We start from the raw sequence: 26,136 nt of genomic DNA on the forward strand, positions 1-26,136 counted from the left end.
TCTACGCTTGGCCTCCCCGGAGAGGTGTGGAGCCTTTAACCGGGCTCTTAAATTGGATGTTGTATGAACTTGGGAGGTCGAACTTAACAAACTTGGCTCTTCTGTGCTGCCCAGAAATATTTACTTCTTGTGTGGTTACAGCTCTGGGAATTGGAAAACAGAGGCGGACTGCCCAGGGCTGGGGGAGAAAGGCCACCTGCTAAAGTCTGGGTGAGGGCTGCAATGAAGCAGCTACCACCTGGAAATCATCTCCTCAGCAAAGGGCAGACTTTGGACTGGATTTCTCATGACCCCTGCCCACACCTCATCATCCAAGATTGGGGCATCAGGACCTATTCCTTATCTATGTCCCCAGGGGTACCCAGAGAAGCATGTAGGGATCCACAGGACAGGGACTTACGCTACAACTTACAATGGTCTCCTTTCACGATAACGGCTTTTGTTTACAGTGTGAAGCATCTGCTGTGTGGAAAAAGCCATTCGCAGAATTCCTCTTCTTGCTTCTCTGTGCAGTGGACAATGGTTAATGCAGAAACCCATAACTGGCCAAAGTGCAAGAGAGCAAAGGCCATTAGAGGGCTCAGCCCCCAAATAGACATCTGTGCCATTCCTCCCATACACTAGGCTCTGGAGCACTGGGAAGCTAGTCTGAGTTTGGGAGGACCGGGACAAAGCAACATCTCCTGGACAGGGCTGCTGTACTTATGCACTCACAGCAGGCGTGCTTGCCTGCACAATGTCAAGCTGGTCAAGCGTGGAGAGGGAAAGGGGTTCATGAGCCTCCATCCCTAACTGAGAATGGAGAGGTAGTGGTTTGCGGGAGGAGCAAAATCAGTGTTCTTTAGCCCCGTGGCTCCTGGTAGCCCCACCATGCTGCAGGGAATGGCCACATACCTAGGAGTGTATGGGTGGCACACATTGGAGTAATGACTTGTTTTAAAAACAAATGGGAATGAGTAGGGGGATGAGTAGGGAGGTAGAGGTAGGTTGAGAGTTGGTAGAAAGGGCAGGGGCATGAAATCCTCAAGGAGTTAATACAAACATTTCTTAAAGAATATATTCTTCTAGAATGATACCACTTAGGTCAGTCTTGAACTAAGAGGTGCGTTTTATTAAAGCAATACATCTGATAAATATCTACAGGGTACAAGATCATTGTCCCACAGCAAAGACAGAGAGGAGTGTGTGTGTGTGTGTGTGTGTGTGTGTGTGTGTGTGTGTGTGTGTGTGTGTGTGTGTGTTTGGAGGTATGTATATCCATGCATGTGAAAGCCAGAGGTCTCTCAATGAATGTGACCCTCTTTGGTTAGGCCAGGCAGGCTGGTCTGCGAGTCCCTGGAATTAGACTGTATCAGGCTGTCTCAATCTCCACTGGGATTGTAGCCTCATGTGACCATGCCTGCCTTTACTCAGGTCCTAGAGATTCAAATTCAAATGTTCACCCTTGTACAGAAGGTATTCCACCCCACCCCACCCCGCAACTTCTGTGTATTGAGATTTCATGATCCTAATATCTTATTTGTGTGATGTTCCTGTCATGCTTATCTTTCTTTGGAAATATGAGCCAACAGGTTTTCTAGAGATAACAAGGAGACAAAAATTTTTGATAGTCAAAGTGAGCCGAAGAGAAATCATTGTGGTAGAGGCTGGCGTTGGGTTGGAAGGGACAGGGTCATGTCCACACATGAGTCTACAAACTTGTTGCTGCCTCTAAACGTGTTGGTTGGGTTGGAAACAGGACCAGGACAGGTGTGTGATGGCACCTTCCCACCAAGACTGCTGCCAAATTTAGAAGTGTTCTACAGAATCACTACCAAACACACACGGCAAGTGTTCTACAGAATCACTACCAAACACACACGGCAAGTGTTCTACAGAATCACTACCAGATGTGCAGACTGAGTGTTCTACAGTATTGTCACCAAATCCACAGGCTGAGTGTTCTACAGCATTGTCACCAAATGCGCAGAGCGAGTGTCCTATAGCATTGTCACCAAATGCGCAGAGCGAGTGTCCTACAGCATTGTCACCAAATGCACAGAGCGAGAGTTCTACAGTATTGTCAGCAAATGCACAGAGCGAGTGTCCTACAGCATTGTCAGCAAATGCACAGTGTTCGGCAGCGCGGCTATAAAACTCTGCAGGATGAGAGCAGCTGCGCAGAATTGCTTATTTCTGACCTAGACACTTGTTGGGGTTTTTAATCCTTGAGGGCACCTGTAACAACATGCCACAGACAGGCCTTTAACCACGGAGCTTTATTTTCAGACTGTGGTAAAGGCAGCTGGAGATGCTGACCGGGATGGTTTCTGGTGAGGGCCTTCTGGGCTCATGAATGACCGCTTTCCTGCTCTGTCCTCACAGGAAGAAAAGAGACAGGCTGGGCCTCTGGTGCCAATTCTTAGTGGGGCACTCTACATCTAAACCTAGCTATTTTCTAAACTCCATCACCAGCACCTGGCAACCAACACCTCAAGAGGTAAACTTTGTCAGGGCACAGTTCAATCCACAGCAGCTCTTAACTAAAATCAGATATTGTTTGTTTTACCTTAGAAAACAAGCGATTTGTCAAAAATTCATTCTCTAGAGTATGAAGCAGCAGACTTCTTCTCAAAAAGGAACTTATGGAAGAAACACTGTAAGCTTCACGACCCATATGGATTCCATTGGGACAACTCAATTCTAACAATATGCCACAAAAGACGTATAGATAATATGCAAACAAATGGGCACAGCTGTGCTTCAATAAGACATTATTTACAAAACCGGATAGGGACCCAGATTTAGCCCGTGAACTACTTTGCAAAGAGTTTTCTGAACACTGGCCAGAGGGCTCAGAATATTATTATGAATTTTGACCACAGCCATTTGACGTGACCAGCAAAGCCCGGCCACTACGCTTAAGCGAGGCCAGTGCCGCACCCTGCCTTTCTCTGAGGTTCAACACTCAGTCACATTTGCTGAGGTCCTAAGCATTTTGCACACTGACCTCTTCATGGCTTACAGTTGGGATTTCACTGATTATTCAACCCCAAGTGTTCAGCCCTAAGCATGTTTGCATGAGCACCACCAAATAGACTCAGCAGGGTGTCTCTAACAGTTAAAGGAGAAGAAGCCATGAATCTGAGGCAGAGTGTGTGGGGGAAACAGAAATGGTTGGGGGAGGGTGGGGTGGAAAATATGAAACCCTAAAAATTTAAATATTTAAATTTTAAAAACTGATAACTAATCTCAAAAAAGAAGCAAGAATGTGGCCATGATTTGAGAAAGGATATTTCATACCACAATCACACATTTACATGTTTTTGTCCATTCATGCTTTTAGATTGGCACAGAAGAAATGGCACATCGTTTTGACCTTTTCCTGTGTTTTAGGGGGTTCCTCTCACTCTTATTCCCAGCCACCTTAAGGAAGCCGTGTCTAAGCTGGATATGATGGTTAATGCCTACAGTCTTAGTACTTCAGAAGCTAAGCTAGGAGGCTCACCATGAGTTCAAGGCCAGCCTTGAGCCTTGAGACACCCCTGCCCCCAATAAAATAGATAACACAATGACAAAGATCTAAAAAATCCCCTTAGCAGGTGTATCAAAGATAGCTTAGAGGAGCAGGCCTACGTTTGTATGTTAAGCAAGGTGCTATGGGGAGCAGAATTGAGGCCGGTGGTCAGATTCCTAGTGTCCCGACCCCACAGAGCAGAGTACCCGCCCTGAACCATGACTCCGTGTAGAAAGGCAGCAGCCTGCTGCCCTGACAAGGTGTACCCCCACACAAACCTGCCCTGCTAGCAGCTGTGATTGCCAGGAGTCTACAGGGGCCTGGAGCTATGAAAGGAAGGGACCACCAGTGGCTTTGGGAGGGGTCCAAGAAGGTGGCTGAGCAAAGTCTGAGCGCTGGAAGCTGAAGGAAGGAATGTTCCCTTGTTTCACTTCAGTGTGACAGCGCCAGTCTTAGACCTGACCTTGTCTCCTAGGAGGAGGTGCAGAGAGGAAGTGGCCAGTGTTTGCCTAGATTCCTCCCAGCTCCAGGCACTGCCCCTCTGGCCACTGTGTGTCTCTGAGGCTCTAACACAGACCAGACAGTCTAAGAAACCAGTGTATCAAGTGACGCAGAGCTGACAGGAGTGGAGGGGACTCCTGCCTCACACACTCCCCTGCTCCTCTCTCCTGGACTGACAGGATTTCAGTCTCTCCCTGATGCAGATCCCCAGATCCAGAAGTTCATGAACGTGAGAAGAGATGCCAGTCAGATTGTCACGCAAAAGTCAAAGAAAGAGCCCTCTGTCTGTCGCTTCTAGATGCTGGGCTAATGTTGTCATCCTGGCTTTACCTTTAGGGTTCATTTCATATTTATTCAAAGTCTGCTCTAAGATTTTCATATGCTTTGTGTTTTAAGGAAAAGAACTTTTTTTTAATTTTATTAAATTATAAAAGTTTCCATTTCCGCCCCTCCTCCCAACACCCTCCCACTCCCCCCACTCCCTCTCCTCCTCCCTCTCCATCCCTAAGAGCAGTCAGGGTTTCCTGCCCTGTGGGAAGTTCAAGTTCCTCCCCCCTCCCTCCAGGTTCAGGAAGGTGAGCATCCAAACAGACTGGATCGCCAAAATCCAGTATATGCAGAGGAAGCAAGTCCCAGTGTCATTGTCAATGGCTTTTCAGAAAGACTCCGGGCCAGCCACATTCAGAGAATCCAGCCACATTCAGAGAATCGGGTTGGATCGCGTCCTCGTTCAGTCCCAGTCCAACTGGCCTTGGTGAACTCTCATTAGATCAGTCAAGGGAAAGAGCTTTTTAAAAATAACTTTTATTAGTGTTTCTCTTTGACAGATTTTATCCGTGGACGTGCAGCAGTCTGACCATTGTCACCCCATCCTTTACCCCCTCCAACCCTCGCCAGTTGCCCTACTCAGTCCTTTTCTTAGATTCATGGATTTTTGTGTTTTGTATCATGACCTACTGAGTTTCACAAGGGCCTTCAGTGGGTTTTGAACTACCCTAGTGGCTCCCATGTGAGCTCTCCCTCAGAATTCTCAATAACAACAGTTGTAGCAGGTGAGGTACGGGTTCTATGAGTCCCTCCCTGACCCAAGTTGGGCCAGTGACAGGCCCAGACTTGTGGAGACTCTGGACAAGCAACTGTAACTGCTGTGAGATCCCACCTGCCACGGCTGTTCACACCACTCTTTCTTGGCCCTTCTTTCATAGTCATTCTGCCTCAACCCTTTTAATCAGAGCTTTCTAATTTTTTTTTTTTAGACTCAAAAGAGAAGATAGCAAGTTTAATTCCTTGCCCACTGCAAACCCTGAGCCTCACAGCCAGCAGGGGTCAGCCATAGTTAATTGTCCAAGTTCTTCGGGGGCACCTGCAGGGCAGGTGACTGTGGTACCTGGGGCTGCATTTAACCCTGTAACTGTTGGACACTTATCTCACTGAGATTCTAGTTACCGTTTTGGGCATCAAAGGCTCAGTGACACTGTCCCCGAACCACAGGTCCTACTGTTTGATCACTTATAAGCTACACAGGATCCAGTTTGAAGGCTCCATAACCAGACATTAGTGACAATTCTGTCCTGGGTGATCAGGTACTGGGCACAAAGGCTGTTGCTCCTGCCCATGATGGCTCTAAATGCTGTCTCTCCTCCTCACAGGGTCCCACAGTGTGAGGCAAGGGTGAACGGGGAAAGAAAGGATTCTTTCTGCGTCATTCTGTGTTGAAAGCCACACTGTATGTTGCCACATGCACTACCTCATACCTTGAAACAAACCTAGAGGGCAGATGGTGATCTTTTTCTTTGACCAGCTAGAAAACTGTGGCTAAATGTTTATTTAACTTTTCTTACATACTTATTTTTTGGTTTTTCCAAAGTAGCTCTGACTGACCTGCAACTCACTCACTCTGTAGACCAGGCTGGCCTCAAACCCACAGAGCTCTGCCTGCCTCTGCCTCTCGAGTGCTGGGATGAAAGGCATGTGCCACCAGCTTTGAAGTAGAGACAAAGCTAAAATTGTCTTTTGTCCTGCACTCACCCTCACCCTGAAACTTCACGTCCACAAGAACCTGTGAATGTCAGCCTTACTTGGAAACCAAGTTGAAGCAGATGTACTCAAGGTCATACATAAGAGTCATTTAGGAATGCCCCTAAATCTAATCTGACTGGTGGAATCCTTATGAGCCAGAGAAATTAAGACACAGAGAGGAAGTAGCTGTCTGGAGACAGAGACTGGAGTTATGTTGCCACTGACCACACGCTCCTGAAACCACCAGAAACTGAAAAAGGGAAGCATTCTCCCCTCGCATCTCCAGAGACAGCGCTGTACACCAGTCTCTTGGTTTTCACCTTCTTACTCCTTCCAATGACAGAAAAAATTGCTATTGTTCTAAATCACTCAGTTTATGGTGTTATGCAGTTGGTCCCCATTATTTGCTAGTTTTGCTACCGGCTAAGAAAGGGGGACCTAAGCTCAGCCTAGAGTTGCCAAGGTCAGTGAGAGACCCGAGAAGCATGATGAAAATTCTGCAACCCCCTGTCCTGGTTAAGTTTTCATCAACTTGGTACTTGCTAGTGTCACTAGGAAGGGAGACCTCCAATTGAGGAACTGCCCCTCTCAGATTAGCCTGTGGGCGTGTCTGTGGGGCATTTTCTCGGTTAATGCTTGATGAGGGAAGACCCAGTTCACTGTACATGGTGTCACTGCTGGGAAGACAATCCTGGATTTTATAAGAAAGCAGCCTGAGCAAATCATGAGGAGCAAGCTAGTAGGCAGCACTCCTCTGTTGTTAGGGTGTGTAAACCCTGCCTTTCCCAAGTTGTTAGGTAAAATAAACAAGGCTGTGTGCTATGTGCTTGTTTCAGCTCTCGTGAACACATAAGCTCACTATAACCCAGGCTCATGTTTTTCTGATTTCTGTTGGTGATTCTGCTGTTTAAAATGCCCAAGTGCACTGTCAAAGGGCTCTTTAACGTCCCTGAGAACAAGAAAGCTGCCACGTGCTGACTTACAGAGAATTTTCTTTTTATTTTTTTTTCAGACATAATGTTATGATGCAATTTGTTGTGAGTTTAGTGGGTTTCTTTAAATATTTTATTTTAATTATGTGTATATGTGTATCCCTGTGTGGCTGCATGAACGTGAGCTCATTGCAATAGGGTGCCAAAAGAGGGTGTTAGAATTGGTTCCTTGGCAAGGACACTATACACTCTTAATGACTGAACCAATGTCAATGAATCGTGTGTGTGTCTGTGCATGTATATATGCCTTTGTATGTCTCTGTGTATGTGTCTGTGTGTGTCTCTGAGTATCTGTGTGTGCTTGTGTATGTGTCTGGATGCGTGTGTTTGTGCGTGTATGTCTGTGTGTGACTATGTATATGTCTGTGTGTGACTATGTATATGTCTGTGTGTGACTATGTATATGTCTGTGTATGCATGAGTATGTGTGCATCTGTCTGTGTCTCTCTGTTTCTGTGTGTGTGTCTGTGTGTCTGAGTATGTGTGTATCTGGGTGTCTGTGGCCTGTGTGTCTATGTGTCTGTGTGTGTTTAAACAGAAACTCACATAAACAACATCACACATTGGTTGCTTCTCAAAAACCGTGACAAAGACTCAGAAATCTGAGCCCCGTATTTCCCCTAGGAGTCAAATGTCTGTATTTACTACTTCATTGTCTGCAGGAACTTCCTAGCAGAACAGTTGTAAGTGAGGAAAATCAACTGTGGTATTTGTTTCTTCTAACAGCTTTAGAAAACCCAAACAAGCCTTTCTGAACTTACCCAGGACCTTGCAGGCTTCTTGGATGAGCTTAATGGTGATACTGTCGTCGTATACGGTGTAGGTCATGAAGGCATCTTGCACTTCTGCAGAAGCCCTGGAAGATGCAGCAAGTGTAGTTGAGCACTGGTTAACGGGAGCTGAGTCCCAGGACAGTCACCGACCCAGCAATGTATGGTACAGCAAGCACTGCATTCAGGGCCCTAAGCACTGTGACTGTGTAGGTGCTGACTCCTGCCGAGCACATCCTTTGGACTCCAGTTTGAGCCTGAAGAGGCTCAGCTTAGATGAAGATGATTAGCCTACCCACCGCCACCCCTGCTGGACTCCTTGAGGGTGGCTATCATTATTTGCCCTTTATTTTTCAATCCCAGAACACTGGTCCTGACACGCACATTCCAGGATTCTCAAACAGACAAGGGGTACTTGGGTCTGCAGCTGAATCTCTGGATTCCCTACAGGATTCCTGGTTTGGGTCCAGTGAGTTCTAAGAATTATTACATGCAGCTGCAATAGATGAGGATGCTGGGGCCAACATGGAGTGCTGCAAACCCTCACTACTGCCACCAAAAATGGGGTATTCGCCACCATTTTGGAGTGACCTCTCCTCTCAGGCCATTGGGTGCCTTACGAACCAAAAACTAACAGGCCAAACCCTAATTTAGACTTGATACATGGCCACAATTTCAGGTAAAGGCTCAAAGGGAGGCGATGTAAATGCCAGGCCTTTCAGAGTATGCTCTCTGTGGCCGAGGCTGTCCTCACCTCACCGTCCAGGTCACACAGACTCTTCCTTCCTGCAGGCTGAGCTGATAATACTATAGTATCGGATGTTTTTCTGGTTTGTATACAAGCTACATGTTGCTGGGGTGACAGACATGCTAACTGCTAGGACTTCTGGCCCCATTCCAGGTCTCTAACGCTGCATGCAGCAGTCACCACAACCACTGCACGCTGGGACACATAATCTTTCAAAATGCTTTCAGGACACAGTATGTCGGTCAATAGTTTATTTTAAAAAAATAAACAAATAGACATTTTAAATGAGACAACCAAACTTCTGCTAAGAAGGGAGGAAGAAAAATGACAGTGGGAGGCACCTCAGAGAGACCAGGACTTGAGAGAGCAAGTGGTAAGAGGCATGAAGAGGACACTCAACGTGTAACATGAATGCCAGTCATACATACAGGGGCTCACCTTCACACATGCAGGGACTCACCTCCACACATGCAGGGGCTCACCTCCACAGATACAAAGACTCATCTACACACACACACACACACACACACACACACACTTGCACGGTCTCACCTCCACACTCAAAGGCCATTGACTAACTAATATTTTACTGGAACACCCAGGGTTTCTCATTAGTGAATAACACCTAGTGTTATCCAAGATATCTATGCGGCAAGCCAGGGCTGGCTGCCTGGATCAGAATAACTTGAGGGGAAAAACAAAAACACAAAAACAAAACAAAACAAAACAAAAAAAAAACCCGCAGGCAGGCTCTGAGTCTTATCTTTTAACCACTTGTCTCTTGCTTCTCAAAGCTGAGAAATTGCTACTCCCCTATACTTTCTAGATTCAACACAGAAAGGAAACGGGTGACAAACAACAGACCTTACATTACTCAGCTGATGTCATAGTTTGTTAGAGTCCAGGATGAGTCATAAAGGTCCCAGGAGAAATGAGAAGCTCTTCAAGGCAAGTCTTGGGCCACAGAAATGGGGTGGACTTAAGCACTGGGAAGTTGTTCTTTCAAGAACCCCTTGCAGTAGTAAGGTGTGCCTACAGCTGTACTGGGCACAGAGAGATGAGGAAAACTGGAGTGTACATCCTGTCCTGACCATCTGTCCCTCTAGCCTGTCCCTCCCCTGTAGCAGCATTTCATTTGTTTTTAATAAAGTTTGCCTGAAGATCAGAAAAGTAAAACAGCCACACTGGCCAGCCTTACAGACCGGGCAGTGGTGACACACACCTTCAATCCCAGTAGCCACACTGGCTTGCCACAGAAAGCAGATGGTAGTGATGCACATCTATAATCCCAGAACTAGAGAGGATTATAAAACAGGAGGAGAGAGTTCTCAGTCTCAGTCTCATTCTGAAGTTTTCTGGAAATAGGATCGCCATTTTCTAACTGAGGTTGAGGTAAGAGTCAGTGGCTGACTGCTTTGCTTTTCTGGTCTTCAGGTTGAACCCCAATATCTGTCTCTGAGTTTTTATTAACTGTGTCACACTTCCCAGTTCCCCTAGTGTCCTTGGCAGCATCCAGACTTAGCTAGACATCCCCCGCCTCCCCACCCTGCTTAGAGCCCTCTAGCTGCTCACCATCCCTTCCCTGCCTTCCACAGGCTCCCTCCACCAGAAGGATGCCCACTCCCTCTAACCTGGCCAGCTTATTTCCTCTTTCCCCTGGTCTTTCTAAGAACCACTGCCTCTGGTTATTGTGAGTCTCATGAGTGTTCATGTATCCACCCACCTCCACGGTCCCCGGCACCTGCAACACCTGCCTGGGCATGGACAAGTCCTGACACCTATGAATGACTCTATGATGTTTCTTACATCCCAAGCCTATAGACCAGGCTGTGTCCCTTGATTTCATATCTTCAATATCTGGCATTGTCCCTGACACACAGATAAAGACTAATAAACACTTAAAAGAGAATTTAGGAGTGTGTGTGTGTGCGTGTGTGTGTGTGTGTGTGTGTGTGTGTGTGTGTGTGTGTGTGTGTGAGAGAGAGAGAGAGAGAGAGAGAGAGAGAGGGTGTCTTATAATTTAGCATGGCCTCAAACTCAATAGAAAGCTGAACGTGACCTTGAACTTCTGACTCTGCTGCCTCTACCTCCTGAGCAGAAGGATTTTAAGCATGTGCCACCCTGTCTAGTTTATGTGGTGCCAGGGATGGAATCACATAACCATGCTAGGGCTCCTGCATCCTGGGCAAGCACTCTACCCACTGAGCTACGGAGCCATCTCAGTCTCAGAAGTTTTGATAAAAGATACAGATCAACAGAGGTTCTTATCCTCACTGCGGAAGTCAGGAAGAGATCCATATTTTTGTTACTGCTCCACCACTGACTGGGCTCATCGCCTACCCCCTCTTGTTATTTTTGTTTTGAGGCATGGCCCCACTAAGCTGCCCCTCCTGACCTTGAACTCCATCTGTAGTCCCATAGACCTTGAATTTGCTGTTGTTCCATCCCACACCACCCACTTTTATAAAGGAAAGTCTCTAGCCAAGTAGGCTTCAGACCTCAAAATGCCTGTTTCTCATCCTGCTAAATTCACCCCCAATATTGTTGACAGAGGTTTTTGTCCCACCTAGTCCTGTAGCCATTCAGTCTCAAAGAAACACACAGAAGATTACATTAACTATAAACTGGTTGGCCTATTAGTTCAGGCTTCTTATTAACTCTTATATCTTACATTAACCCATAATTCTTGTCTGTGTTAGCCTCGTGGCTTGGTACCTTTTATCAGTGAAGCATTCTCATCTTGCTTCCTCTACATCAGGGTGATGTCTCCTGTTCTGGTTGCCCCTACCTGGCTACTAGCCAATCAGCATTTGATTAAGCCAATACAGGTGACAAATTTTTACAGGGTACAAGATTTTTGTCCCACACAATATAGTCCTACTAAACTAAACTCTCTCTCAAGCCTTCCCTTTTTCAGTTCTTGCAATATATGAAAAATTCTACCTTACTTTATATTATACATACATACATATTATAAAGTGAGCTATGCTTTAAATTTTTCCCCACCCTCCAATGTTGTGATATGATGTTTTGGAAGCTGAGTTCCCAGCTGAAATGCTCTGGCCACGTGAACATCAAAGCCCTTCTATTGGCCTGCGGTTTGAGGCAGTTGCATGAGGCACAAATACATTCTTAGCCAGGAAGGAAGAAGGAAAACCCCACTCCAAGATCAAAGTCAAGAGAGAACAGCACCTTCATGTGTCTCTCTTTCACTAGACTTCACTCATGGAAAACTAGAGGATCATGGAGAAGAGGCCTCTCAGTCAGAAAAGAACGGGTGAGAGTCAATGCAGTAAAGACCCCTCAGAAAGGGGAGGAATGGGAGCCACTTGCTGTATATGGCTCAAATCGTGTGTGTGTGTGTGTGTGTGTGTGTGTGTGTGTGTGTTCTAGTTTCATTCTTATGCTGTAACAAATACCATGACCAAGAGCAACTTAGGGAAGGAAGGGCTTTTCTCAGTTTACAGGTCACAGTCCATCATGGAGTCAGGGCAGGAATTCAGGCAGAGAGCTGGAGGCAGGGACCACCAAGAAAATGCTGCATGGTAGCTCACTCACAGGCTCAGCCGGAGCTAACTTTCTCACAGAGCCTGGGCAGGGAATGACGCTGCCAGCAGTGGGCTGGATCTCTTACATCAATTAACACCCAAGATAATTCTCCACTGACATGTCCTCAAGCCAGTATGATCTGGACAGTCCTTCAGTTGTGTCTCTCTTCTCAGATGACTCTAAGCTGTGACCTAAGCTGTGTCAGGTTAACTATTAAAGCTGAATAAGACAGGGCTTTCCTTGACTTTTGACTGGGAAAATCCCAATAAACCCTCAGTAAATGGAAAGACATCATTAAATCTCAAAATACACTTGATATACCCAACTTACAGATTATTACAGATCAGAACACTTTCTTAGACTACAGCTGGGCAATGTTATCTAAGCCAAGGCCTGTTTCAAGATGAGGTGAAATCATTACATGAATGTCCCTGCAGATACAGCACCTCTGTAAGAAAAATTTCTCCATTTGGCTCCAACCTGCCTCTCTGACATTTCTGCCAATGTATTTGAAAAGTATCTTGACTTTAGACTTCCCTTTTGTTTTGTAACTGTAAAAACCTGGTGAAACTGTTTCTATACTAGGTTATGATATTCAGAGCAACCTGATTGGTGGCCGCTCATATTTGACCTCAGAATAATCTACTACTTAATTGCTTTGAGGTGAGATCTGTGTTTTTGTGTTGGCAGTAGGTTTGGGACCATCTCTGTTTGAAAGGATGCTGTGTAGGATGTTGGGGCGCTTGACATCCTTCCTATTTAGCTAGCACATCCCTTAGGATGCACAGGCAGGGATTATGGAAGCATTCATCAGAGTTCTTGGGGATTCTGATGAATACTATGTACCTTTTCCCCAGAAGTATATAGATACCCATTGTGGTGGTTTGAAAGACAATGGTCCCCACAGGGAGCGGCCCTATTGCAAATGTGGCCTTGTTATGGTTGGTGTGGCCTTGTTGGAGGAAGTGTGTCACTGTGGGGGTGGGCTTGGAGGTCTTTTTCTCAAGCTTCACTTAGTGAGACAGTCGGTCCACTTCCTACTGCCCTCTGGTCAAGATGTAGCGCTCTCAGCTTCAGTACCATGTCTGCCTGTACAACATCACGCTCCCCGTCATGAGACCTCTAAACTTAAGCCTCCCCAATTAAATATTTTTACTTTATAAGAGTTACCATGATCATGGTGTCTCTTCACAGCAATAGAAACCTTAACTAAGACACCCATGCTCATGATAATTTGATGGATTATTTCGGAGAGCTCCAGGCTCTCTCTAGTATATTTATGAGCCCCAGTTTAAGAGCCTTGGATGCAGAGAAAAGTCCTGCAGTCCCATTCACCTCCTTCCTACATTGATGGGTTTGGGCTCAAAGCCATCTGTCCACCTACCGTTCATTTGATCACCATTTTCCATGCTAATGCGCCTGAACCCCAACCACTCACCCTCTCTGTAATCTGTCTCTATTGTAAGGAACATCTTCTAGTTCTGAGGCTGTGCCTATTACGTCTTCTTAGGGCCCTGCCTAAGAGTCGGTCTAGTGGACGCCATGACTCCTAACCAAGGCTGACCCATCAAACCTCTGTCTCAGCCACCAGGAACATGGGCATAGGAAGACTCAGCCAGTCAGATGATGTTGATCCTTGAGTCTACAGCACTGGTTCTCAACCTGTGGGTTGTGATCCCCCGTGGAGGGGGTTGGATGACTCTTTGGCATATCAGATATTTACATTACAATTCATAGTAGCAAAGTTACAGTTGAAACAGCAATGAAAATAATTTTATGGTTGGGGGAATCACCATAACATGAGGAGCTGTATCAGAGTTTTACAGCATTAGGAAGGTGGAGAACCACTGGTCTAAAGAGAATATAGAAAAGTGTGAAGGAAAAAAAAGTTAAGAGGCGCACAGAGAGAGGCAGAAACATGTGCTTTGGGAGTTCACTGTCTTCTATTTCTTGGCTCCTAGCATCTCCTGGGTGCCTGAACTAACCCCTTTAAACTGTAACTCACGGAGTAGATGGCTGGTCTTTGAATCAAAACCCTGAAGATCCAAGAGATGTTAACCACCTCACCTGCTAGGCCCCTGGGTGTACCTAAGTGGATGAGAAAAGGGCTGTAACAGTCCAGGCCCTAGCACAACTGGTGCCATGATGGAAGTACCATTCAGGCCATAAAACACAGCATGTAGATAGCATCACCAGCCAAAACTGAAACAAAGGCCCAGTCCATCAAAGTCCATAGTTCTGGGAACATCTCTAACTGTACTAACCTTGCCTTTTGCTTCTGTAGTTCTTCTCTGGCTAACTGTTCTTGTTAACTGAAGTATGTCAACCCAGAACATGGGTCTTATGCTTAAAAATTCACCCTGAGAAAGGCTCGGTGCCACGCTGGGAGCCTGATCACCCAGTAAATTTGCCGACCCGCTAATAAAGACTTTCTGTTGACTTAAACCTGTGTCCGAGCATCTCCTCTGGTGAATACCCCACTACCAGGGCCATTTATCCTCTTCACTTGCAAGTGGGAGTGAAGAGGCCCAGGGGTTAGTAACCCATGCTCACTGGGGAGAAATGCCAATTTCTTCCTGTCTTCTACACATATGGATGCTCTGGTCCCTAAAAACCTTCTCTCCTTTTACCTTCTCTCAGATAGCACACGTTTGATACTCCAGGCATGGTGGTTGCTTCCCACCAAGCTCAGCTCACCTCAGATCTTTTGCATTGGCTGTTCCCTCTTTCTGGAGCACACACACTTCCCTGACCCAGGTTGGCTCCTTCCTTCCAGTTCATAGATTCCTGTTGTCTGAGTTTTCTGCCCTGCCTGGTCCCCGCAGTTGTTAAGTCCCAAAGAAATCACATAGAGGTCTACATTAACTATAAACTGATTAGTCCAGTATCTCAGGCTTCTTATTAACTCTTACAACTTATATTAGCCCATTATTCTTATCTGTGTTAGCCATATGGCTTAGTACCTTTTTCAGTGAGGCAGTCATATCTTGCTTCTTCTGTGATCTGGTCAGGACTGCAGAGGAAAGGGCTTCCTCCTTCCCAAAATTCTCCTGTTCTCTTTGACCCGCCTCTACTTCCTGTCTGGTTGTCCTGCCTATACTTCCTGCCTGGCTACTGGACAATCAGCATTTACTTAAAATATAATTGACAGAATATAGACATTTGTCCCACACCAGATTCCCTCTACATAAAGACTATTTCTAACCACTACAGGGAGACCTGCATCTTTAGGCAGTCTCTTTCAAATGCTTTACATTTGTACAGCTCTCCAAGCAACATGAAAAGTTTTTGCTTGTTGTTCGCTGTCTGTTCCTCACACTAGACTCCATTCCCTGACACAGTCCCTGAGTCTTCTCATCACTTCCTTCCCCAATGCTTGTACCTCTGCTTGACACATGCTAGGAGCTGGAGAAGCTCCTGCCTAATGGAGAAAGTGGCCCAGCTCAGCTAGTATGGAGGCAAGCTCATCCCAAAGGTCCCACTCTTCCCAGACTATTAGTTGCCTCCACTGTTGAGGTTTAGGCCAGGAGGTTACAAAAGCGTGGCTAAGAATTAGAAACCTATAAATCTAGACTATATGAGAGGAAAATCAGCAAGGCCAGCAGAGAAGGACACACATCTGTTTCTGATTATTCCATATAAAATATAATCTATGTCATAACGTCTGGAGACATAGTTCACTTTGCCTAATCATTTCTTCTTAAATTTTGTATGGGAATTGATGGCTTTTTTTCCCCCTTTCAGCAAAAATTCTGCTTTAAGAGCACCAGGGAATTTGTTGTTTAAACCCAGCCCAAAGGAGATCCTTCAGCGCAGCAAACAATCTTGGCTTGGTTTCGATTTATGTTTGTAAGCTGAGTTTTCTGCTCTGTGAAGTTCTTTTTAATAGTAGTCCCTAAATGAATCCAGTTTCACAGCTGGCTGTGCTTCTCGAATAGGCCTTCCTCTTGGCTTTTCCTGTGCAGTCACATAAACTGCTAAACACCGCGTAAACACATCCTCAAGTCTAGGTTAAGCAGACACTCCAGCTAAAACCTGATGACACAAACCCTGAATATTGTCTTGCTAAGTCCTCTGCTCCCGGTGGTCTTCCTTTAATCCCCCTGCAAATGTGTGCTCTGTTTTGGTCATTTTTCTCCCTGCTGTGACCAGATGCCTAGCAAGATGTAGCTTGTCCTTCATTACAGTCTGAAAGACAACGTGAGCGGCGCAGGTGTGGCAGTAGGAGCCTGTTCACGTTTGGGTGAGTCAGAGGGAAATGAATGAAGATGTTTGGGCCACGTGCCCCTTCTCCCCTTTCCCTCTTGCCCAGGGAACAGCACCACCTATGTTCAGTGTGGAGTTTCTACCGGTTAATCCCCTCCAGAAACATCCTCACAGATACAACCAAAAGTGTGCCTCAACCCTGCCCTCTGCATTTTGTCATACGATTAAGTTGTCAATCACCTAATTATCCCATGCTTCTCTTTTAAAGTCCTTTATCATTTGGAACCCACGGCTTTCTGGTGTTGGAGAATGAGGAAACCTGTCCACTTAGAGTAGTGTGGGAAGAGATGACACAAAGAAATGACAGGATCCTTATAGTGAGGTCACACCGAGGATCCAAAGAAGGGAAGTCCTTACCGTATGTTTGCACATAAACTAATAAACCAACTTTCGTCCGGGATTTGGGATACTCAGCCAATCAGAGTGCCAGTCTGTCCATGCTATCGATGCAGCTTTGTGATGGAAGGGAGGGTGCAAGGTCTGCCTTAGACAGTGCCTCTCGGCTGCCAGCAAACATATTGCTCTTTACCTCTGCTTCTGAGGACTTCAGCTAATCCCTGGCTGTTTCAGCAGTTTCCAAAACTCTTCCCTTTCTCCTAGGCAGAATTGACAATGGCAGCCAAGTTTAGTCCTAAATAGGAAATGAGACGGTACCAAGTATTGGCCCAAAACTCAATCTTTCCCTCTCACTGGCTATGATGGCCCACACTGGACACCAGGGTGATCAGGTTGAAAGAAGAGTCTGTCAACACACGCTGGCCTTAGGAAACCCTGCCTCTGGACAAGGAAGGGGCTGTGGAGACACAGTGACCAGAGCAGTGGAACAGTTTCTGGCAGGGTTGGGTGTGGTTGCCTCCTCCACACCTGTTTGGAGGAGGGATGAACACGGCCAGGTTCCTCCACGACTCCTCGGTGTGTTGTTCTGCTCAGCCCTCTCCTCAACCGCAGAGGGTGGGCATGTTAATCCTCTCTCATCCAGAATCAGAGATCTAGGGAATGGGGCCACGTGACTCATGAACACACAGATCTGAGCAGCATTGCCTTGACTCAAGTGTGATCCGGAAGACTGTACGGTCCCTCCACTTCCCAACCCCAAGGCTTCCGTCTTGAAATAAAACTGACAGCAAACCATGACTTCTATGATGGCAGCTAATGCTTGCTGTGTGCTTACTACAAGTTGGGTATTTGTTAGGCTTTGATAAAAAGGTGTCTGCCTCAAAGTAAGTCCACAGCAGAGGAAGAGTTTCTCCCTGTATTCTCCCCACACTTGCCCTCCATCACACGATGACTATGCATAAAGGCTCTGTCATCCCAGACAGTACTCCCCGGGGCAGCTCCCCAGTGGAGCCCTTGAAGATACGAATGCTGGGACTGGAGAGAGGGCTCAGCAGTTAACACCTGCTTCTCTTCTGGGGAACCAGGGTTTGGTTCCCAACTCCCACACTGGAAGACTCACAGCCACAGTCCCAACTTCATGGGGATTGGATGCCCTTTTCTGGCCCTTACAGGTGACCACATGCGTGTACCTTTGTGTCCTGGCCCAGCCCCTGACTTGTAGGTTGATATCAGTCAGGTCACCTAGCCTCTCTGAGCCTCAGGCTATTTATTTATTTATTTGTTTATTTATTTATTTATTTAGTTAGTTAGTTAGTTTTCTTTTTTAAGTGAAGAGATTTGGTCTAATTGATTGCTGGTTTGGATCAGGAAGATCCTTCAAACACCCGCTTGCAGGCGCCCACAGAGCCCAGGGTGTGGGGTCATGCCTGCCTCTACCTCAGTTTAGCCCATGCTAACAGGTAACACACTCCTCAGCTCTTCTTTATTTGAAACTGGAGGTAGAGAGAAAACTTGCACTAAACATTTTAGGTTTGTTTAAATAAAAAATAAGAAAAAAACCTCTTAAAAGTTAAATAGAAAAAAGGGGGAATTTGGCTCACAGGTATTGAGAGAAAAATCTAAATTCAATTATTATTTGTTTTGAGCTTTTTCTTACATTTTTGCTTTGTGTGTGTTTGATCTGGTAGTTACATGAGTTAGTTTGTTTCTTTGGTCTTTTTAACCTAATAGTGTCACAGAACTTGGCAGTGAGCCTCACAGACTTTGCAGGCATCACATACAATGGTACAAATTCTGTCATTCCATTTGTTGGATGATTTTCTTTTGACAACCAAAGAATTTAATTTTTAACTTATTCCAGATAAGGCGATGTCATATCTTTCCTCACATATATGTGCATATGTGTGATGCAGGACAAGATTATATACTTTTCAGAGAGCAGATTTTCAGAAGCTGGCTCCGGCATCATGCGTGTGCTCAGCTTCATAGCTTTCGACTCCCGGGACTGCACTGACCATCAGTACCAATGGACAAGTTCCCATTTTTCCTGCTTGCTTAACAAGAACTGGCTATCATCATGTGAAATTTTTGGAGATTTAATAAGCGAAGCTGTGCCAGGTTGTCTTAAGTGACCTGACATTGATTAACTGGGGAAGTCAATCACCTTCCATATTTTTTGCACTCATTTTGCTTCTAGAGGACTGGGTAGTTTCTGAGACCTTTAGACCCCAATCTGTAACACTGGGAGGTGTCGAGCCAGGAAGATTACAGAAACCAAATGATGGTCTATTTGGAGTTGTAAATGGCAGAATTAAGAAAAAGACTACTAGATGAAGTCAGGAAGGAAAAACTAGTAATTATCTAAAGAATATGGGAGGAGGGGGGTTATGTGTAGGGAAAAATCTTAAGACGAGCCTCTTCGCTGATAAAAAATAACTTTAATCAGACCAGATTAGACCAAATTAAAGATGTCCACGTTTAAAAAATACAGCATTCCCAGGTGGCATGGGAACATGGGGGGGGGATGACACAGAGAGGGGAGGAATCCACGCAAACCCCAAGACCACGTGAGTCTAAATAGGCTGTGCAAGGGGTCAGCGTCTGGTGGGCTTTCCCAGAGGTGGAGTCCGAACCAAGACAACTCCCAGGGGGAGGGGGCTTGAAATGGAGCTTTCTGCTCCATTTGCGCCCCTAGAATGAATACCAGGGACTAGGGTGATGCTTCCAATCACTATGGCTTAGTAGTTGCATGTTTGCCTCAAACACTCAGGACACTGGGCTCTATTCCTAGTCCCTCCCTGTCCCCCTCTTCCTCTCCCCACGATTTGCTCTCTCATCAGTGATGACAAACACCGAATGAGCAGGTGTAGGCCAGAGCTAAGGACCTAGCATTGTCCGAGGCCCTGAGTTTAATCCTACCGTTAGGAGAGAGATTCAGGAAGATGCTAAAAGAGAGACAGAGACATAAGAATAGAGAGACAGCAGAGTACAATGGAAGTTCACTCATGAAATCCATGCTAGCATCTTGTGAATGCTTAGCAACATCTGGGGGACCCTGTTTTAAGGCTTATTTTAGGAATAGAGAAGATGAGGGGGAGCTGGGAAGATGCCTCAGTCAGTAAAGTGTTTGTCACACAAACACGAGGACCTAAGTTTGGGTTCCTAACACCCACATAAAAGCAGGGCATGGTGGTACACATTGGTAACCCAAGCACAGGGTTGGGGGAAGGCAGAGGCAAGCAGGTCCCTAAAACTTGTCGGCCAACGGTCTAGCCAAATCAATGAGCTCCAGGTTCAGTGAGATACTCTATCTCAAAAGAGACAGTGGAGAGATTGAGGAAGACACCTGATGGATCTCTGACCTCTACATGCACACAATACACATGTAACCACATCCTCACACATACATATACATGGACACAGTTGCACAAAACCCCAGTATGGTTTAAGGAGTCTTTTCTGTGTCTAGCATGTGTGTTTAAGGAACTATAGCTGTCTCCAGTCACTAAAACTCCCTGAGAATTAGAAGAGTACAGTTATCTGCTCAACCGACTCTCTCACCAAGAAGTCGGTAACATACGGGAACCCTTCAAAACCAAAGAAAACAAATAGCAAACCATGTGGAAGCCCACAGGATGCTTCACCTTCCTACTGATGTACAACAACAGACCACGTGGAAGCCCACGGGATGCTTCACCTTCCTACTGATGTACAGCAACAGACCACGTGGAAGCCCACGGGGTGCTTCACCTTCCTATTGATGTACAGCAACAGACCACGTGGAAGCCCACGGGATGCTTCACCTCCCTAATGATGTACAGCAGCAGACCACGTGGAAGTTTGCGGGGTACTTCACCCCTTTTTGATGCACTTACTTCAGTTTTTCCCACGTCTCTTCACCAAATTTCTCTGTCACAAGAGACTGCAGACAGGTGTTGATGAATCCATACTAGAACATAAAAGGAGAGAAAATTTGGAAAAGGAAGCACGCTACTCTAGGCCTAGCCGTCCTGTGGGTATTTGCAGGTGGGCGTGGCCCTCGGGAGCTGACTGTGGCTTTCCAGGGTTCTCTAGTCACTGAGTAGTAGCTATCACCTTTTCCCGGCAGAGGAAAAACTGAGCAGTCAGAGGCTGGTAGAGTGCATACAGGGGTCACGGGAGCCGGAGTTCCAATCTTATCATCTTCAGAAGGTATTTCCTGCTCCTTGGGGCCCCACTTTGAATAGGAAGTTTCTTTAGCTAGATGAAGGGTTCAAAGGTGTTGCATTGAACATTGGAAGACTAAGGGTACACACTTCACATCAGGTCCAAGAAATTACTAAAAGTCCATATTGTTTTTTCTTTATGAAAATGAATCTAAGGGCTGGAGAGACGGCTCAGCGGTTAAGAGCATCAGCTGCTCTTCCAAAGGTCCTGAGTTCAGTTCCCAGCAACCACATGACGGCTCACACCATCTGTAAAAAGATCTGGTGGCCTCTTCTGGCCTGCAGGCACACATGCAGGCAGGAAATGCATACATAATAAACAAATAAAATCTTTAAAAAATGAATCTAGGTCTGGGTATGTGTTCAGGAAGTAAAGAGTGGAGGGGAAAAAAAGGAACCAACAGTACAGGTTGAGAATGAACTAGGATATGGCTCAGTAGTTGGGCATCTGCCTGGTATATACAAAAGGCTGTGTTCCCTCACTAGTATGAAGAAAAAGAGGAGGGAGGGAGAGAGAGAGAGAGAGAGAGAGAGAGAGAGGAGATAATGCTGCGAGGGTAAACCTATCATTCACTCCCTAAAAACTAACATCAGGGAGGCAGGAGGACTGTTCCTGTAGGTTCCCTTACTCATCCGTTCTCTTCTTTGCTTCAGCAGAATGAGAAGAAGGTTCCCTGAGAGTCTTCAGTGCCCATGTGTGCCCCACACAGGCCAACCTCAGCTCCTGGGCTCCTACCTCGGAACCGGATTCTATCTGAAATCAACAATGAACTGAGTTCTAGGAGGTTTCTTCCTAAAGCAAAGGACCCTTTTGCTCATCAGTGTCTGGTTGGAAGTTGATCATATATGTCTGGGTTTTCATAGGCATGCACCAGTAGGGTCCTCATCATAGGTGAGTGTGCATGTGTGCGCACGTGTGTGTGTGTGTGTATGTGTGTGTGTGTGTGTGTGTGTGTGTGTGTATATACATGGAGACCAGAGGTCAAAGTTACACAGTATGGTGTTTTCCTCAATCATTTCAGACAAAGGTCTCTCACTGAACTTGGAGTTCACTGTTTGACTGTACTAGCTGGCCAGCAAGCTCTAGCAGTTGTCCAGTCTCTACCTCCAAGTGCTAGAATTACAGGTAATAATTCCCTCCCCCGCCCAACCCATACATACCAGATTTTTACACAGGTTCTGGAGATCTGAATTTAGGACCTTATGCTTTGTATAGCCAGCAGCTGGTCAGCTGAACCAACTTCCCGGCCCCACGACAAAGGTTTTAAAGAGAAAGGACCCAGGGCGGCAGCACAGAGCAGGACACTGGCCTAGCTCTCCCCTGGAAACAGGCCTCTGTCCTGCTGCGGTTCCAGCTCCCACAACAGCGTCATGTACACCCCTTCCCCTCCCCCAACCTCAAGATACCCCCTCCTCGTCCTAGCCTGGCACCAGGGCATTCAAATATATAAAGCGTGAGATTCAGTACTGTGCCCACTTCTCCAACCTCGGCTCATCCCAATGCCTGCTACCACTCCCCGAGCTCAGCAGGCTCCTGCAGTGGATAGGGTCCCTCTCCTTCCTTTGCTAAATCATAAGCTCCATAAGGAGAAGATGCACGAGTCGTTTATCAATATTTTGATTCAAGTACCAAGAGAGAACCCAGCACACAGCAGGTGCACAATAAACACACTGAATATATAAGCACCTAACTGAAGCCTCTAGTTTGAACTCCTGGGAATCTGTAATTATCCCCAGGTATTTCAAATCACTCCAGGTTAACAAAGATTGTAATGATTTGTCTTATCGATCTTTACAAAACAATTTGAGACCAAATAAGAGCACCAGGCCCACTATCTGCACCCCAATGACCATGGACACCTACCAGTGTACAACCAGGGAAACTGAGGCTCAGGGGAGTCTGGAAGTCTTATCATCTTTTCTGGGTTTTAACCACATGGATGATACACCTTAGATTCTGTCCTTCAGACAAGTGGCTTTTGTCTTTGTTGTTCAATAGTGTCCGGGATTGGTGTAGCTAATCCCTGGAGTCCCCAGAGCCATAGGTCACAAAGAATCCCACACAGTCTCTAAAGATTATTATCATATTCTCAGCTCCAGTGGGAACTCAGGGCTGACCTCGCCGGCACAAAGCCTCGGAGTTCTAGCTTGGCACCACACAGTCTTTGAAAAGGAAAAAGATGAGAGGAATACACGTATGTTCTTGTCCTTCGCTGCTAATAGGAAATGTCCGTGCTGGGAAGATTGGAGAACCAGCAGGCTGGTGCAGAGTGGGCCTGAGCTGCTGGGACTGCTGCTCCCCATGGGCAAAGGATTCTCAGAAGACGCCTTTGTCCTGGCACAGACCTTTCAAGGACTTTGTAGAAATGGCCAAGTGTCATGGCCAGCCCTAGATTTCTCTCAATTCTGCTGCTGTCACTGCTTTCCAGTCAGATTGACAAGCCAACAAAGACTCTCACTGGCTAAGGCCATCCCAGTCTTTAAAGGGGAACTTGGGTCCTACCTGAAACACACCCAAGAAAGGAGGGTTGAAGTGTCTGAAAACGGTGAGGGCTAATTAAATCTTTCTCCCAGTGCCTGTGCCTGCTATCTGTTGACTGTGGTACACACTCCATCCTGTAAGACAACCTTAGAGAGGCCAAAGGATGTTGGCGCTTAGAGGGGAAATCTTGGGTTCAATAGCTCCACGGGTTTCTGTCTGTACTTTAGAACTGTGTGTTTGGGGATGAGTTGTCTAATTTCTGTGAACCCAGTCTGCTCCATGAGCTAAGCTGGAACTGATAGCACCTTGTAGGCGAAGCAGCTGGGGGACCACTGATAGGTTATAGATGAATGGTTCTGGATCTGCCCCCAAGAAGGGGCTGTTGGACACTGGTCATTCCCCCAGTCTCACAATGGGCATCAGAGTGGTCCTTCCTTCTGGAGCTAAAATGACACGGTAGATAGACGCACACGATGACTCTAAGTACCAAGAGCCATGCTTCCCAGAGGTTATGCGCCAAGGGCTCAGGATACAGTGGTCTGTAGAGTTCTTGCCTAGCATGCCTGAGAGCTGAGGGTTTGAGCTTCAACCCCACAGCAACTGGGCATGATAGTCTACAACTGTCATCCCAGGGCTCTGAAGGTGCGAGGAGTAGGGGCTAGGAGTTCAAGGTCATCCATGGGCACTGAGGGAAGTCAAGCCTGGACTACAGACGATTTCATCTCCCAAGTAAGAATCTACCTTTTAAATCTGAAGTTCGATCTAGTGTATAGAATCTGCTTTTGCAAAACCAGCAGTTTCTTAGTAAGATATCAAAATGACTTATATATATTATTATATATGTCATTATATTATGTCATTAAATATATGCATTATATATGTATGTCATTATATATATCAAAATCACATATAGATAGACAGACAGACAGACAGACAGATAGATACTAAATCAATAGTCATTTTTTCAAGTATAGAACCAAATCAATTCAAACAGTATCTGATGAGAAGAAATGTAGTGGAATATTGGCTGAGGGCTGGGGATGCAGCTCAGTGGGTAGCGTGCTTGTCTAGCACGCACAAAGTCCTGAGTTCAAGCCCCAGTGCTACTTATACCAGGCAAGCTGGTGCACATCTATAGTCTCAGCTCTTGGAAAGGAGAGAGAGGAGGGTCAAAAGTTCAAGGTTATCCTCAACTACACAATGAATTCAAGGCTAGCACGGACTAGAAGAGATCCTGTCTCAACAAACAAACAAAAAATTGGCAGGGTTTCATGTCTGTAATAAGTGATACAAGTTGTGATGATTTTATTCAAGAATTTTCCCTTTTTAAAAATATTTTAAACTGGGCAGTGGTGGTGCATACCTTTAATTCCAGCACTCGGAAGGCAGAGGCAGGGATCTCTGTGAGTTCAAGGTTGGCCTGGTCTACAAAGTGAGTTTCAGGACAGCCTGGATGGTTACCCAGATAAACCCTGTCTCAAACAAACAAACAAAAGTTTTGTTATCTCAGGTCTGAGAAGAGGAAGTAGACACAAGCTCCCATCCCTAGCCAAGAAGGTATCAACAACCATTGGCAAAGAAAAAAATTAGCTTTCTCCAATGGCATATCATTGGGTATATTAACCAAATTAAGGGTAGACTCCATGCCTCATAGTAAATGGCCAACACAAAAAGAACTCAATAGTGTTTTGTGGAGTTTTTTGGTCCTATCTTGCTTTGGACATTTTTAATTTTTCTTGTCTTAATTATATAATACAGTCCCTGATTTTGTATTTTTATAGGTTTTGGGTGCGTGCGTGCGTGTGTGTATTTCTTGGGATTTTCTTTTTCTTTTTGCTCTGTTTGGTTTGTTTTATTTGCCTGTTTGTTTTCTAACATGCGGGAGGGGAGAGGTGTGCAGTGGGAAGGGAAGGGTGGAGAGGGGAGAAGGACCTGGGAAAAGATGAGGTAGGGAAACAATGATCAGAATATGTTGCATGAATTTTCAATAAAAAAAAACACTTTAGTTTTTATTTGTATTCCTGAGATAGAATTTCTTGTAGTAGTCCAGGGTAGCCTTGAACTTCTGACCCTTCTACCTCCCTTCTGAGTGCACCTGTTATAGAGTTCAGGCCTTCTTTATAAGGTTCTGAGAGCCAAAACTGGGGGTTTGTGTGTGCTAGGCGGGCCTGCGCGGAGCTGCTTTCCAGCTCTGGTGTCCTCATTCCAACACAGGAGTGTTTTTGGAGAGGCTCTAAAGCCGTGATTGCTGTGAGGCGGTGGCTCATTTAGAAGAGACCCTTCCATTTACATACTGCTGACCCCATGTCAACCTGCTAATTCTTGATTTATCTTTAATATATTACACGTCACACACAAACATACACTCACATACGTATCTTGTTACGTTCTAAATGAGTCACAGGATTTAAAACTTTCAGAAGTGTTGTGGGGATGCCAGTGCTCCTGGGTCCCCCATCCAGCTTGTCTTATTGGCATCTGACTTAAGCGAGCCATCTCTCAGCATGAGGGGTTCCTCTCCTACAGTGCAGTCAAGGTTAACTAAGCTAGGGAACTGAAAGCTGACCTTACCTTGGCTTCCATGTGTTTGCTTTGCTAACATCCCCTTAGCTCTTCCAGATCCCATCTTGCATCTGCTTGCCCTGTCTTCCGCTGCCCCACCCTGTGACTGCGCAGCAGGAGGGTGGCTGGTGTACCCCCTGTTGAACACTATGGTAAGCTAGTGTCGCTAGGATTCTCTACTTTAAGCCCACCATGCTTTCCTCAGTAATT

At 45.9% G+C, this 26,136-nt stretch overlaps 1 protein-coding gene across 1 annotated transcript in view; it reads right to left on the reverse strand.

Annotated features, from left to right (window-relative positions):
- The window catches only part of LOC125392391 (guanylate cyclase soluble subunit beta-2), a 50,688-nt gene extending 42,082 nt beyond the window's left edge, over positions 1-8,606 (reverse strand). The window contains exons 1-2 of the mRNA XM_048422175.3: positions 8,533-8,606; positions 7,770-7,864 (exon numbers count right to left, since the gene is read on the reverse strand). Coding sequence (XP_048278132.3) covers positions 7,770-7,836 — 67 coding nt within the window. The 5' untranslated portion in view covers positions 7,837-7,864; positions 8,533-8,606. The remainder of the gene's footprint in view (positions 1-7,769; positions 7,865-8,532) is intronic.
- Positions 8,607-26,136: the final 17,530 nt, after the last annotated feature.

This window comes from Myodes glareolus, chromosome 12 (genome assembly GCF_982192425.1).
Source record: "Myodes glareolus chromosome 12, mMyoGla1.1, whole genome shotgun sequence".
In the NCBI taxonomy this organism is placed as follows: domain Eukaryota; kingdom Metazoa; phylum Chordata; class Mammalia; order Rodentia; family Cricetidae; genus Myodes; species Myodes glareolus.